The 16,946-nt window shown below is 36.7% G+C and overlaps 1 protein-coding gene across 2 annotated transcripts in view; it reads right to left on the bottom strand.

Annotated features, from left to right (window-relative positions):
* Nucleotides 1-8,079: 8,079 nt before the first annotated feature.
* LOC134348632 (TRAF family member-associated NF-kappa-B activator-like) overlaps nucleotides 8,080-16,946 on the bottom strand; it is a 103,019-nt gene continuing 94,152 nt past the window's right edge. The window contains exon 9 of one of the 2 annotated variants that reach the window (XM_063052323.1): nucleotides 8,080-11,501. In XM_063052323.1, coding sequence (XP_062908393.1) covers nucleotides 11,310-11,501 — 192 coding nt within the window. In that variant the 3' untranslated portion in view covers nucleotides 8,080-11,309. The remainder of the gene's footprint in view (nucleotides 11,502-16,946) is intronic. The other variant, XM_063052322.1, reaches the window with a different exon arrangement.

Here is a 16,946-nt window from a genome sequence, read left to right as displayed (position 1 = left end):
TCCAGCCACTGCATGACAGAAAAGGTTCCTTTATTCAAGTGTTAAGCAGATCTGACAAGAGGCAGTCGTAATATCAGGTGATCTCAGCTCACATTGAAACTTCTCGAATTAAAAGGACTGTCTTCTTATAAAGTATTGATGTATGTGGCATCTTCTGTGAACCCAGAACTTGACAGGAACTAACTACTCAATGGTTATTTCTTAAAAATGGTAGTGTGATCACTTGACTCGAGTATGATGTTCTCCCAAAGGGTTATTCCCTTGATGAAGAATGCCATGTGCATGACTTTGTTTAACATGAGGAGGCTGACTTTACTGCTGAGCCATCCTCTGCCCTCAATGCCTTTGTGATGTTATCATCTTCCAACAGGCCCACCATTGTGGTCTTAGTTGGATTGCTTTTTTTTAAATCTCTCTCTTGATCATGGGTGACCCTACCAGGAGTGAAGCTCCAGACGGCATCACTCTCAGGATCTCAGGAACATATAAAGCCTCTCCAAAGTTCAAAGAAAATTTAATATTAAAGTATATATATATCACCATATACAACCCTGAGATTCATTTTCCTGTGAGTATACCCAATAAACCCATAATCGAATGAATGACAAACCATGACAAAGTGACAATCCTCAGAGATGCTTAAATATAGTAGAACTATAAACATTCGTACAGAACATCATGCATGAATTAAAAGTAGAAACATTACAAGAATAATGTTTGCACTATTCTCACTTCTCTCCAAGAATGTTGCTTAGACATTCTGAAAAGAGTACATTGTCATTAAAATTTTTAACTGTAGTTAAAAGTGCAAGGAAGGAATTTGTATTCGTAATAAAGAACAGAAACTTGTTTTTCCCCAATTATCATAAAAACAGTTGAAATATATTACTATACTTGCTCAATATTTTCAGTACAGGTCGATGAGCACTGAGAAAAGGAAATCAATGAGGCAATTAATCAACATAAGATTGTAAATTTTAATGTTCAGTGCTTATCTGGACATCATTGTATTTACTGTATGTTAACTGTGAACATACTTATACCAGCATTGGCATTGAGAGGTTGGATAAACAGGAACTTGAACAGTTTACCCATCTTTGAACATCATGTTGATAGTGTCTTTAGATATATATCACTGAACAGATGCCTCATTATTTAACCATTCTTATCATTTGTGGAAATAAATTACTCCAACAAGTAGATAAAGCAAATCTACTTTTGTTATTCATTGTTTTCATAATGTAAACACAATAAAACCAGAGCCCACATATCAGAACTCATTCTACAAGAGAGATTGGTTTCACCACTGCATTGAAATATACAAAATATGTGATCTGTGCATTAAAATATAGTGAAACTATTCCATTGACATTTTTATTCTTATGAATAATTAAAATATCTAATAAAATATAGATAATATAAAATTGATGAATTACATCTTAAGATTTCTAGTTTTCAAAAAAATATAGCATTAGAAACCATCCTGTTTAAGACTGTGTGATGCAGCTCATTTGCAAAATGCTGTGCATATTTTACCATATTAGTAAAAATATAATCCTTGTTACCATTGGTTGAAATATTTATATGCTTCAGGATGGAATGAAAAATGTCTTCATCATTGAACAGAAATTTTATCCCCCTTACTCATTAGAGTAAAAAAATACATATTTAATTTTATCACCTAATTCACACTTAATTTTATACTGGCCAAGATTCTGAAGTTGTAATCACCGTGAATGAACACTATCACTCTCTGCCATAAATAGAAAATGAAAGACAAAACTACACAAATAAACTGTATAGTTTAGTGCAGAAATTCAAAGTTTCTCTAATTTAGGTCTGCTTTCCAGGTTTTGCCCTTTGTCTCAAACAAGGGAAATTCGTTGAACTGATAAAAATTTAAGGCATAAATCAATTACCTTTCCTACAAAAGACCCTGAATATGCTGTGATTTATTGTTGTATCTGATTTTGATGCCATAATCACTTCATTGTAAAATATTCTGCATATAAATTGTAACTCCCTTGTAAAGGTTTGATCTTAAAATAGTTTATATTTCATGAAAAATAATTCTCATATATATTCCAATCTTTATTCAGCACACTATAAAATATCAAGAAATTAGTTAAATATTAAACTTTTCCCTCCCTATTTTGTCATGAGGATTATTTATGATCACTTGCTTAGCCTCTTTGAAGCTATCATGGGATCATTTTGATGATACCTAGCTGAAAATGACATCAGAAAAAAATCAAGTTCATGTGATAGAGGTTACTTGGTCTTTGTGGGAACTGTTCTTAGTTGGCGATGACAAAATCCATCCAGCCCTTTATCATTCTGAAGTTCAAGCTGCCAGTGCAAACTCGATTTCAATGAATAAGAAAAGTTCAAATAGGTACAGTTCATGGATGGTAGGGGTATGGAGGGCTATGGTCTGAGTACAGGGAGTAAGCAGTTTAAATGGTTTAGCATGGTCTAGATGGGCTGAAGGGCCTGTTTCTGTGTTGCACTTTTCTATGATTCTTCTAATAATATTTGGGAGAACTCATGACTCAACTGGTTTGCACCAGTACCTTCAACAGAAGAATACAGCAGAGCAACGACGTACATCTCTATTACTTAGGGATTGATAATAAATACTTGCCTTGTCAGCAATGTCCACATCCCAAGTAATAAATATAAAACTGGTATAAGACAGACTGGTATCTACTTGAGGCAATTTAAAAAAAACTTTCTTTATTGAGATAAAGTTTAATAATTGGTACCTAGCTGTCTGCTAATGGCAAGGTGATTATTGAAATTTCTACCAGACATGGCAGGAAACAGCCATATCTCCATCACATGGTTTTGCCTACTTACTGTAGGAAACGCTTAGCCAAGGTATCTTGTGCAGCAAAGTCTATTTTTGCAATGCTGCTTTGTGCAATGATAACTGAGAATGCTGAGCAGGTGAGATGCTACTGACTTACTCAACAGATCCTTGCTAACTGGGATTGGGAGTCATTTAGTCTCATTTGTAATTCTAGAATTCAGAATGAAACCCTGCAAAGCTTTCAAATGATCCAAACACTGCTTCATGCACTCCACATGGGAAATACAGAGCTCCAAGGACTGAGAACAGAAAGGATTTTCGTGCGAAAGGATGTTTATGGGAAGAAGTCACAGAATTACATATGAAATACATGTTTGAGGGGAGTTATTTATGAAATCAACTAAGGAGATGTAGAGTTGTATCTGAATAAAGCTACTTATGAGGCACACTATCCTTGGTTGCAGTTATTCAGTTAGGAAGCTTAGCAAAGATGAGCAGCTGCAGCCCAGTAGACAAGGAACAGATTGTCAGAAGAACCATGTGTGGTACACTGATTGGTCTGAGTAAATGTCAGGGGCATACACATCATGTGGTCTAAGTGTCAAGAACAAGGTTGGAGGGGTACTCGTGGAGATGACATGATGTCCTGGGTAAAGCTGTAAACTATCTTGCATTAAAGCTCTGTTGGCTTCTGCCCAAGCCATGACATGTTATTTGGCTTGGATAAAAATACATTTGCTTTCACCAATCTGGTTCAAAGTTGAATCATTTGCATCGGTTATTTAAGGTTAATTGGTGAAAAAAAAATCCAACAGGATGCTTACCCTTCCAGTGTCATTTCCTGTGGTTCAGTGCCCAAATGGGAATTCAGTAGTTCATCTGAGTCTACAAGGTTCAGTTAACAATCCTTCTACCCCACCTTGATTTTCTTATCACCTATCACTCAATCACCTTATGAAACAAGACACGTCCAATTTCATGTATTCCCATTTTTGAGCATATTTTGTGAAAAATCTTTATCAAATTCCTCTTGGAAATCCATATATACCATTCTAATATATTCATTAATATCACTTAGTCTGAGGTGACCAATATTCACATTTATTCCGGTGTTTATCTGAGTTCTGGTACACTATGACTATGAGTAATCATTATTTTATTTGACTACAATTGATTAATTAATTGGCTGCTGAAAAGGCAAAGAGAATCAAAAGACATTTGATGGATGTGTGAGAGAGAATGTGTTGCTTACAGGAGAATAAAAAAGGGAGAGGGAAACAAACGGGGTTGTTCTTCTGGAAGCTGGCATAGACACAATGGGCTGAATAGTCTTATTTATAATAAATAAAATACTTAACTGTTAGGGCTGAAGTGATCATCTTCCCTTACTTAAATAACACAATGACGTTAAGCCTTTTCCCGTATTCAAAGGCTTCATTCCTGTATTAGGAGCAATTTGAAAAAAAATGTTTTTCCAATTTCAGCACTTTTTTTAAATAAAGGGGGAAGAAGTCTTTAGCAACATTTAATGTGAATTAAATCATTATGTTGAAATTTTTATGTTCTATATGTTTCTTGCTGTTTTTAACTTTCAGAGATTCAACTTTGAACTAACCAGTGCAGAGGGTACAGTGATCTTAAAAATATGCATTAAAACATATCAATTTAAAAGTAACAACTGCATTGCATATGTTTTATAAAATTAATTACTTTTCTTAAGATAGAGGTTGGAGCTTGGATTTGAGTACAATAATGGATCAAATTACTTTGAGGCCTTGAAATTTGCTGATGGATCCAATAAACCATCAACACCACTCTTGGGAGCAGAGATCCATTAACTGTTGGTGCATTCTGAATGAAATTAATCACAAGAAGTTCTCAGAAGCAGATACAGACCACTGCTTTAAACTGTTTGCGAGTAGATCCTGCAGCCTCCATATCCTGTTGTGATGCCTGGTGCCATAGTCTGTTAATAAATACATTTAACAGCATAAAATTTTGCTGGCTGCACATCAAGGGTAGACACTGGCAAACATAATAACAATGGAGTTTTGATAAATTAACTGCTTTAAGTCTCAATATCAACTCCATAATTAGTTAACAATTACATAAATAATAATTATACCATTCATTGATAAATGCTCCAACAGCTGACTGAGTACAAGGGAAGCAACACACACAAAATGCTGGAGGAACTTAGCAGGCCAGGCAGCATCTATGGAAAAGAATAAATAGTTGACATTTCAGGCTGAGACACTTCATTAGGACTGGAAAGAAAGAGTCAGAGTAAGAAGATTCTCTGACTTCTTTTCTTTCTTTCCAGTCCTGATGAAGGGTCTTGGCCTGAAATATTGACTGTTTACTCTTTTCCATGGATGCTGCCTGCCCTGATGATTTTCTCCAGCATTTGTGTGTGTTGCAAACATGAGGAAATCTGCAGATGCTGGAAGTTCAAGCAACACACATCAAAGTTGCTGGTGGAACGCAGCAGGCCAGGCAGCATCTCTAGGAAGAGGTACAGTCGACGTTTCAGGCTGAGACCCTTCGTCAGGACTAGGGTCTCGGCCCAACACATCGACTGTACCTCTTCCTAGAGATACTGCCTGGCCTGCTGCGTTCACCAGCAACTTCGATGTGTGTTATTTGTGTGTGTTGCATTGGATTTCCAGCACTTGCAGATTTTCTTGTGTTTGAGTACAAGGGAAGCATTTTTTTTGTCTGGAGATGCCGATCAAATCCTTCTGAAACAGGTATTTTCTATCTAAGCATTCATACAGCAAACAGCATCCTCAACATGGCAGCCCAATGCTTGATAATCTTATTCCAAAATATTTAAGTCTCATCATGGATAGAAGGCTAAACAGCAACATTAAACAGACCCGTGAAAAGAATCAAATCAGGAGTTCACCTGAATCAGAAACTTGTAGGAATGAATCTGAACATCACTGTGAACTTCAGCCCCCTTCCTGGTCTATCCAGTGAAAAATACAGCATTCCAAGCCTGACTGGGAGCTCATACATAAAAGTTTAAGGTGCAGAATTAAATTGAACAAAGTGCACTGTAACTATGACACTGAAACTAACATCAAATGCCTCTTTTCTTGATCTGGTAAATATTCTGCTACAAAAACACCTTACAGACATGAAAACTATAGTTTACACATTATTTGACAATGACAACCTCCCTATCAGAATCTCAGCTGTGCTTTTGCTTTATTTAATTGAAGATACATCACAGGCCAATTACACCTGTGTAACAAATTAACCTACTAATCCATGTTTTTGGACTGTGGGAGGAAACCGGAGCACATGGAGGAAACCCATGGGGAGAACGTACAAACTCTGTAAAGACAGTGGTGGGAATTGAACACAGGTTGCTGGCTATAGTAGTGTTAAACTGTTGTGCTACTGTGCTGCACCAACAGTCAAACTGAGTCCCGATCCCTATTCTGGTGGAAATGTACGAAAATCTAGAGTGGTGAAAACATGTCTATTTATTCATTTTTTTTTTAGGGATACAGCGTGGAGTTGCCTCCTCTGGCCCTTCAAGCCGCACCACCCCAGAAAACCCCAATTCAACCCTAGCCTAATCATGGGACATTTTACAATGACCAATTAACCTACCGACTGGTACATCTTTGAACTGTGGGAGCTCCCAGAAAAAAAAAACATACATTCCAGGGGAAGGACATATAGATGACATCAGGAATGAATTCTGAACTCCATTGCTAAGAGCTGTAATACCACTGCGCTAACTGCTACGCTGCAGTGGTGCCATCTGGAGTTGTATGGATGAACTGAATGGAATAAACTAAGCATTTCAAATAAACACTTGATTCAAGTCTCCATCACTGAGGAATGTCAAAGCCAGGATGTTAAAAACACATTGGTGCATCATTAAACATATCCGGTAACCATCAGATAAAACGAGAATATGGATTTGCTTCCTTGGGTAAGGGAGGCCAGACCTGCACACAATATTCCAGATAAAATCTTTGTTGAATCCTTTAAAATTTCAGAATAGTTTTTGAATGATATTTACCCAACACCTCATCATGAAACATTATTTGCATTTCAATAATTTTTAACATAAATCCTTCATAAATCTGCACGAGCCAACCAAAAGCAGTCCTGCAACACAGAAAAACGTGGCTGTGGCCAGAGCTTTGCTCACTTTTTCCAATGTGCATTACAGCAAAGACAAAGAACTAAATACATTATTTGTAATTAAAATGCACCACGAGAAGCATGATAGATAGGAAAAAAAAACATACTAGAGATCAGTAATTACAGTGAGCATCGATACATTAACTGTAAAATTCACTAAACAAGCTTTTCCTATTTTGAGTGTCACTGCTGAAATCAAGTTGATTTGCCCATAAAGAGAACCTAATTTGACCAGAACCTAATTACATTTGAGACAGAGTACACAAAGTTCAACAAGATTGGACATAGTACATTAATGTTAGGTCAATTTCATAATAATGATTTAAAAGTGGTCACTTAAAAAAAATAGACTTAACCGGAGCAGTGGGGGGGGGGGGGGTTGGTTTGATGCTTCTGCTGCTGCTTGTGCAGAGGGTGGGGGGAGGGAGGCTTCGATGTTTCTATCATTCATTCTATGGGGTCTCTTTTCTCGTGGGTGTCTGTGAAGAGTACGGATTTCAGCTTGTATACTGCATACATTCTCTGATATTAAATGAACCTTTGAACTCATTGCATAATTATTGCTTTCTGCACACTCTTAAGTTCATATTTGAGCACTAAAATAATGCAAAAGAGATCAGATAGGTCTCTTTCGATTTGGCAAGACATACTTAATGGGCCGAACAGCCTAATTCTGCTTCTATGTTTTTTGATAGGATGAGTGTCACACAATCATTGCTGGAATATTAACTTCTTTTACTATTTAGTATCTAAATAACTTGATGAAAACACCAAATGAAATGGTTGAAGTTGCTGATGACACAAAGGTAAAACTGGGGAAAAAGCCGACAGAACTATCTAATGTTAAGTGAGTGGGCAAAGATGTGGAAATGTGGGGAAAATATGAGATGGTTCATATTTGTGGGAAAATAAAATTTTAAAATATGATTGAAATGGCACAAGATTGAACAGCTAAGATGCAGTGGGATTTGGTGAGTGTCTGCATGATCTGCAAAAAGCTAATAGATAAATAATCAAGAAGGTAAAATGTTATTACAAACGTTTGTATTTACTGGCAGGTTATTGAATACAAATATAGAGAGACGAATCTTTAGTTACACAAGGTATCAGTGAGACCACATCTGGTATATTATGGACAGTACTCATCACTTTACTAAGGGAAGGATATTAATGCATTGGAAAGCTGTTAACTCACAAGGAACAGTTCGGAGAAGTTTTCCAAGACCAATACCTGGAATGGGCAAGGGCATGTTGGACAGGTCAGGCTTGTATCATGTGAAATTTGGAACAGAGAGGTTTCCACTGAAACAAAGGATCTTGAGGGTTCTTGGCATTAGATGTGGAGATGTTTCCTCTCTAGCTGCAGAATCTACATTTGGATGTTACTTTTTAAAAATAAGGGGCATCCATTTAAAACAGAGAGGTGGCAACAATTCTTCAGTGTGGAGGTTAAAAGTCTTCAGAATTCTCTTCCTCGAAAGAGCAGTGGAAGTAAATTCATGGAATATTTTAAGACAGAGGAAGACAGCTCTCTAATGAACAAGTTGTAAATGCTAGGCAGAAATGCACGGTTGACGATACTATCATGTCAGTCATGATTTTAATAAAAGTCAGTGCAGGCCTGAGGGACTGTATTTTTGCTCTGAATTCATACATTTATATAGAACCATATAAACAGACAAGACATAATTTAGACACTGAGAAACTAGAACTGTATACCTGTTTTGACTTGCATCATTTATGAAACAAGAAAATGGTTTCTTTACCAGAATAACATACTGATGAGGGGTTCATCCGTATTGATCATTGTGATTCAATAATACATCCCTGAATTGTGATAAACTTAAATATTTAATTTCATACTTTGTCTGTACACTTGATAATTGAAATAAAAATTTTCAAAGCCCGCTTGTAGAAAAATATCCTTAGAATTCTACTCCCCAACAGTGAATGTTAGCCTCAGCTACTGTGTTTCTGGATTCTATTTCATCTTTGATGACAAAAGGTGATAAACAATTCCACTTTGATCAACTCTGTTCTGAGAGCATTAGTATTTTAAGTGACTACGGTAACTACTGAGACAACTTAAGCTGGGTCAGATGGGCTCATCTAAAAAGGCAAGTGAACCCTAAAAAAAAAGGCTAAATTATCACTATTTTGCCATTGGATGGTAGAAATGAGAAACATTTTCATATAATATGGAGTACATTTTGTAATTTCAGACAATTTTGGGCAACTCATGATTCATCTTAACCGACAGCCTTGAACAATACAAAAAAAAGCATTTTTAATAGTTTATTTTAAAGACTCTCAATGATATAAAATGTCAGCAAGCATACACATTCACAACTGTTCACAAATTCGTAACTTCAAATGCTGGAATTTAAATTGGCATTTAAATGAACTGGCATTAAAGTGGCAACTTCAAGCAAATGCTGGAATTGTCATGATTGAAAAACAACACAGATTCATTTTTGGAGGTTATAGTAAGGCGTTTTGTTGAAGAATGGTAAATGTTTGATGTTGACATGAGGTGAAAAATTATGAAATTGGTCAAATTTGAACAGCAAGTTTCATTCTTGAAGCTTTCCTAAAGCTCTTCACAGAATTTTTCAAAAACACTTCACAGAAGCAATATTAAACATTATTGATGTTGAGCTACAGAGAGATATTATAGGGGCTAACCAGAACTTGTATAAGGAGACCGGTTTTAAGGAGTACAGTATACAAAAAGGGGAGAGATGGAAGATGTAGGCAATTGACAGCTAGTTTGAGGAAATTCCAGAACCAATATTGAAGATGGGGTACTTGGGGTGTGATTAAAAGGTTAGATATCCGGTGCTTTCAATATCCCTGAGAGTGGATGAAGTTACAGAGATGGACAAATTAAGGCCTAAATCAAAGAGGGTAATATTGAAATTAAGGCATGGCATAACTGCACTCCAATCTATCTCAACAAGCATCGGCTTAAGAGGAACACAAAGTTTTAGATCAATTAAAACCTACTATATATTGAAACAGTTCAGTCTTGAGGTAACAGAGGATACACGCCTCAATGCCTCAGAAGTACTCAAGTAGCAGAGGTCAGGAAATTATATTTTTGAAACTACACAGTCTCAGCGATACCACAGACATTAGTAGATAGCTCAAAAACGTGGGGCAAAGGTGTAAGACTTTGGACAAAAGGTGCAAGGAATATTTTTTGTAAAACTGAGTAGTTAGAATAAAGTACTGTTTGTAAGGATGGTGGAAACAAAATTAATGAGTGTTTTAAAAAGGGAATTGGAGAGACAACAAGAAAATAATATAAAGGGGAAAGAGGGAACTGGAACTTGCAGAATTGCTGCTCAGACCAAGCAAAGAATCAATGCTCTGAATGATCTCCTCTGTACAATAATTCAAAGTTCAAAGTACATACATTATCAAAGTATGTACACATTATACAACCGTGAGATTTGTCTCCTTGCAGGCAGCCACAAAACAAAGAAACCCAAAAGAATACATTTAACAAAAAAGAAAACTGTCTAAAGGTTTAGACAGGATCAAGGATGGTGTCACCATCCGGTTGTGGTAGGATGAGCATGGATCTGGAAGGTTGCAAAACATTGAAGGAATTGAGCGGAGGTGGACTTTTTAGGAGAAGTATATAAACATCAGTTTTGAATGAAATGAATCAGTAGCCAAGGAGGAAGAGCTATGAGCAATATAAGTTAATATGGAGTCCAAGAAGGTAGGCTGGTTGGTAACACTTTGGTGGGAATATATTCAAGGGATATGATGATAAACAGGATGAGTCAAGAGAGACTGGAGAAATAAAAAGATGAAGACTTATGTCGAGGGCTGGACAAATTTTGAAGTTTATTTTGGTCAGCTGGTCACACTGAAAGTAAAAATAAAATGAGAGAAAGACAATCCAATAGCTTTTATTTTTAAAAGATAAAGATCTACAAAACTAGTAATTAATTTTATTTATGCCACCAGCTTTTTTCTCCCTCATTTTGTACGAGTCATTTTTTAAAATGCTGATTTGGATAATTTACAACTAGTGTACTCCAATTACGTGACACTTGTCAAAACAGCAACGGCCCTGAAGGACAATTGAATTCAGATGAACTTGTCAGAATGTTCTGTTATAAATAATCAGACATTGTTCCAAAGTAAAAAGTTCCTTCAAGGACAAAAATTCCAAAATATGTTACTGTACCAACCTTAAAAGATGTTCTTTGGAAATTTATAATTCTACACTAGCAAGAGTTATTTTATACATCATGTAAACATGTTAGGTTCACAGGACGGTTTCTTCATCTCAAACTGTAGAAATGTATAAGCATTAAAATCCATTTTTAGCGGCAAGATCAAAGTGTGAATTAAGATGCCTGAGGAAGTTTTCCCTCGATCTGGTGCCTGCTGGGAAGACTGCCTGACAGAATTCACAGATTTTGGAGTGTAGGTCCAGGTCAGAGTCATTGGATGCTTGATGTAGCAACTCACCCTCTTTATTGTGGTAAGGGCTCCACACAGGCTGCAGGAGAGAGGAAACATTTTTCATTACTAAGCATGCTGTGTAAATGAAAAACACACCATATGTCTATAAAAGTCAGATTATAATGCAACAGCTTTAGTGGAATAATCAGCCCTTATGGCAGTCTAGAAAAATACATTCTGATCAACCCTTTATCTACTTCAATGCTGCATAAAGACATCAGCTCAAAATGCCCATTTCACAAAATAGATTTTTCCACAATCACTCAACAACAATAAATGCACATGTGCCAATGATTGCTTTAAATTGATGAAAATTAATCACTTGTTAAGTTACACTGGAAAATATATTCAATAAAAGGATCAATATGCACAGTCATACTCAATCATGACCCCAGTTCCACCTTCCCCACCCCCAAGTCCAAAGATCTCTACAGTAAGTCTTTCAAACCTCTTTCACAGACGTACAGTTTCAATGGACACAATGATATATTGGAAATATAGAACTAGAAGGTTGCTAACAATTTTGTACGTGGCATGATTCACTTGCCATCTCATACCATAGATGTTCTGGGGCGAAGCAGTAATGTTTATTAACCATATGATAACTAGAGCGTTCTGATCGGAACTACGGATTTTCCATGTAGCCAAGTGCATTAATTCTAACTGCAGAGCTGGGTCAGCATCAATGCATATTAATATCCTAATTTTAAGTGTAATAGCACCACTTCCTGTTGTTAATAAACATTTTGCTTGATGTATGTAACTAGCAGTTGGTGCAAATTACACATTAAGTCTGCTTAGGTGTAGACAGAACATTTATCTAGAGCTACTGAAACATATGTATTTGCTAAATACTGTAAATTACGGAATATAAAACGCAGATCGTAACAAGTCCCAGGAGGGTACAATTTATAAGGGGATCTTACATTGTAAACTAATAAATGATAACTGATTTAAGCAGTTTCCCTACTTTATTTTGGCACTGGTACTACACCATTATCTCTACACAGAGACTACAAAAGTGGTTGAGCTACTGAACAAAAAGCCTGCACTTTAGTTTTGTACAAGACATAGATAATAATGCAGTGTTATGCCTGTGTTTTATTTTAAAGAATATGCTTACTTTGAAACAATTTTTTTGCTGATAGATCATACAATAACTTTTACATATTCATAACAACTGAATGTCAGGAACAAGCTATTCTAAAATGGACCTCCAGCCCTCCAAATCAAATGGCCATTATTAGTTTCCTATTCATGTCAGTTTCTAGTCACTGAAAGGAGTCTTCATAGACACAAACTGATTAAAGACAATCCGCAGCAAGAACAAGTATTTTCCATGATGACCACTTGTCAACAATCCAAGGAAAACAATGCAGAAACTAGATCTATAGTTAAATCAAGAACAGTCCTCCTAATGATGCAATAAACTTGCCCAAGGAGGCCAAAATTGGCCAAGGCTCCTCTAATCCAGTGCCTCCTGCTGGAAATGCACATGTGTGGATGTAAGGCAGGGACTTAATTGGGCTCAGCTGCAACAGCCCCGGTAGCTGAACAGCATCCTGACACACATTGTAAAGCTTAACACATATATAATAGCCACTTGGTGATGCACCAGAGGCCACCTGGGACATGTGTAACTGTGTCCCAGCAAGGATTCAAATATCTCCAGGAAAGCAGAGAGAAAATTGGCAAAATAATGTTTCATTTTCATGGTAAAACAGGAAAACTTCATTTTTCTATTTTGCAATGAAAACTGGATGCGCAGAAAAAATTTTGAACACTATAATTAAAATGGTACAAAGAATGTATACCAATATACTTTAGTTAAATTTATTATTTTTTTTGGTAATTCCAGTTAACAAATGTTGACTAACAATTAACTTGAGCAGCCCAAACTCCATTGCTATGATTAAATTAGTGCAATATGATAATCATTTTCCTCTATACTGCATAATATATAGTAGAAAAATAACACAAATTACTTGTCTTTTCCATTATATGGATGGAAGGAACTTAAAGAATAGAGAAAATATATGTTTTAATTCCAAAGTGAAGATAAATCATTAGTTGAAAGTAAATTTGGTCTTCCTTACAATCGCCTTGAAACAAAGTTCCCTAAATTAACAAAGTTCTCTAAATTGACTAAGTATGGAAAACTGCTATGACTCTATATTTATTGTCTTTGATTTCAGAAATATTGACACAACTCTTATGCTCTGCAAAACATTAATCCAAGAGTATATAGCTCCATTCAACTCAACCCAGTAGTAATTTTTATTCGGAATCTTTAAAATTATATATTATGAAGATCCATGTCATTATATACCAGCTGCTTCATTTGCTTCTGTACAGTTCTGCTCTGTACAAAGCAGGGTGCCATCTACTGAAAATAGATACTCAGATAACTAGTAAAAGAACAATCCAATGAGATAATAGAAAAAGGCATTAGTAACAAGTAATGTGATAGAGTGTGTGTGTTTCACAGCTCCACAGGGCTTCTAAGCAATAGAGGAAATAGTGTAATTTGTTTTTGCTAAATCTCTTACAACAGCATTGGTGATAAACATGATGCAAAAGAATTAATAAACTGTACTGTTTATACAGCAGGCAACGAACCTTGGGCCTAGAGCATCAAGGAATTCTACGGACAACACATTTTCCCTTCAACAATAAAATTGCATGAATTTGTTTAAAGTTCTAGCAGTTCCGATGTTGAATTTTTAAATCCACTTCTATGATAATTTAGCATTAATGTCCTAAATTGAAATGTCAAATTTATTGATCTCCTCCCCCAAACACAATTAGCTTAAAAAATTAAAATAACTGCAGCGGCAAAATGGCAGATTGGCACTTGAACATCCATGTATAATAAGTAATATTCTTAGATCAAAAAGTGGATAAAATAAATGCTTAAAGGTTGAACTGATAGGCAAAAACTAGAGCAAGCAGTTGTTGTTGCTTTCCTAATGAAGTTGTAGAAACTGCAAGTTCACTATAAAGTAATTGAAACATTTCTCTCTCCATAGATGCTACCTAGCTTGCTTAACATTTCCAGATCACTGTAAAAATCATTGGAACCTTTCTCTCTCCATAGAAACCACTTGGCCTGCTGAACATTTCCAGTTCACTATAAAGTCCCTGGAACCTTTCTCTCTCCTTAGATACTACCCACCTGCTGAACATTTCTAGACACTTTCCATTTTATTTTGCAAGTGGAGCATCATATAACATATAACCATATAACAATTACAGCACGGAAACAGGCCATCTCGGCCCTTCTAGTCCGTGCCAAACTCTTACTCTCACCTAGTCCCACCGATCTACACTCAGCCCATAACCCTCCATTCCTTTCCTGTCCATATATCTATCCAATTTAACTTTAAACGACAACATCAAACCTGCCTCAACCACTTCTGCTGGAAGCTCGTTCCACACAGCTACTACTCTCTGAGTAAAGAAGTTCCCTCTCATGTTACCCCTAAACTTTTGCCCTTCAACTCTCAACTCATGTCCTCTTGTTTGAACCTCCCCCATTCTCAATGGAAAAAGCCTATCCACGTCAACTCTATCAATCCCCCTCAAAATTTTAAACACCTCTATCAAGTCCCCCCTCAACCTTCTACGCTCCAAAGAATAAAGACCTAACTTGTTCAACCTTTCTCTGTAACTTAGGAGATGAAACCCAGGCAACATTTTAGTAAATCTCCTCTGTACTCTCTCAATTTTATTGACATCTTTCCTATAATTCGGTGACCAGAACTGTACACAATACTCGAAATTTGGCCTTACGAATGCCTTATACAATTTCAACATTACATCCCAACTCCTATACTCAATGCTCTGATTAATAAAGGCCAGCATACCAAAAGCTTTCTTCACCACCCTATCTACATGAGATTCCACCTTCAGGGAACTATGCACCATTATTCCTAGATCCCTCTGTTCTACTGCATTCTTCAATGCCCTACCATTTACCATGTATGTCCTATTTTGATTATTCCTACCAAAATGTAGCACCTCACAGTTTTCAGCATTAAGCTCCATCTGCTACCTTTCAGCCCACTTTTCTAACTGGCCTAAATCTCTCTGCATGCTTTGAAAGCCTACTTCATTATCCACAACACCACCTATCTTAGTATTATCTGCATACTTACTAATCCAATTTACCACCCCATCATCCAGATCATTTATATGACAAACAACATTGGACCCAGTACAGATCCCTGAGGCACACCACTAGTCACCGGCCTCCAATCTGACACACAATTATCCATCACTACTCTCTGGTGTCTCCCATCCAGCCACTGCTGAATCCATTTTACTACTTCAATATTAATGCCTAACGATTGAACCTTCCGTGTGGAACCTTGTCAAAGGTTCATCATCAGTACTTTGCTTTTGGATTCCAGTAGAAATTGGACAAAAATTGCCTCCCATTTATCATTGGGGAGCATGAAGTGAACGTTTTTGGTCCTCATTGTAAACTAGCTTACAAGATGGCAGAAGTGCATGTTTTACAGTTGTTGTCAAAGAAACCTCGGCAAGTTGTTGTTGTTGCAAAGTTTCTTGAGTGAAGAGAGTTTCGGGGGTGGGGAGTGGTTTGAAGAATGTGACTAGTGGGGAAGATATCGGAAACCTGCGGATGTAGTACATTTGGATGTATATTGGGAAACAGTGAGTAGGATAGCTTACAAAAAGTTGCTTCATATTTAAATAAAGAGCAACCGGGTTGCAGGTATAATAAAACTGTGGACAAATGACTGGTTAGACAGAAAAAAAGTGAGAATAAATGGGATTCTTTCAGACTACTGTTGATGGGGTGTCTTAGTGGTCAGTGTGGGATCTAAAGATGTAAGAACTTAATAGAAGCAGGCCTAGTGGAACCTTGAGTCTGATTTGCCATTCAATACTATCACAGGTGACCACTCTTAATCTCAGCATATCTTCCCTCCTTTCTCCTCATACCTTCCACAACCAATTTAAATATATTTGATGACTCCTCTTTCATAACTGCCTAGATTTGCTATTTTCAAATTTTCACCATCTACAAAAAATTCCTCTTGATCTTCATTTTAAACAGGCAACCTTTTAACTTTGAAACTATGCCCCCTTTTTCCAATAACTACAATAGAGACAAGATCTGCTCAGCATCCATCCTGACAATCACATAAGACACTACAGCAGAGAAACAGGCCCTTTGGCCCATCTAGTCCATGTGGAACTATTATTCTGCTTAGTCCTATTCAACCTGCACCTGGACCATTGCCCTCCATACCCCTCCCATCTATGTACCCACCCAAACTTCTCTTAAATGTTCAAATCAAGCCCCAGTTCCCTCTTTCAGAATCTCATGCATAATCTTTTTCATAAGATCACTCTCAATTCTTCCATACTCCTGTGAGTGAAGGCCTAACCTACTCAATGTTCCTTCATATACTGAATTCATCATCCCAGAAACAACCTGGTGAAGCTCACCTCC

This window comes from Mobula hypostoma, chromosome 6, assembly GCF_963921235.1.
Source record: "Mobula hypostoma chromosome 6, sMobHyp1.1, whole genome shotgun sequence".
In the NCBI taxonomy this organism is placed as follows: Eukaryota; Metazoa; Chordata; class Chondrichthyes; order Myliobatiformes; family Myliobatidae; genus Mobula; species Mobula hypostoma.
The sequence above is the reverse complement of the archived record's forward strand: the minus strand, read 5'-3'. Positions and strand labels throughout refer to the sequence as shown.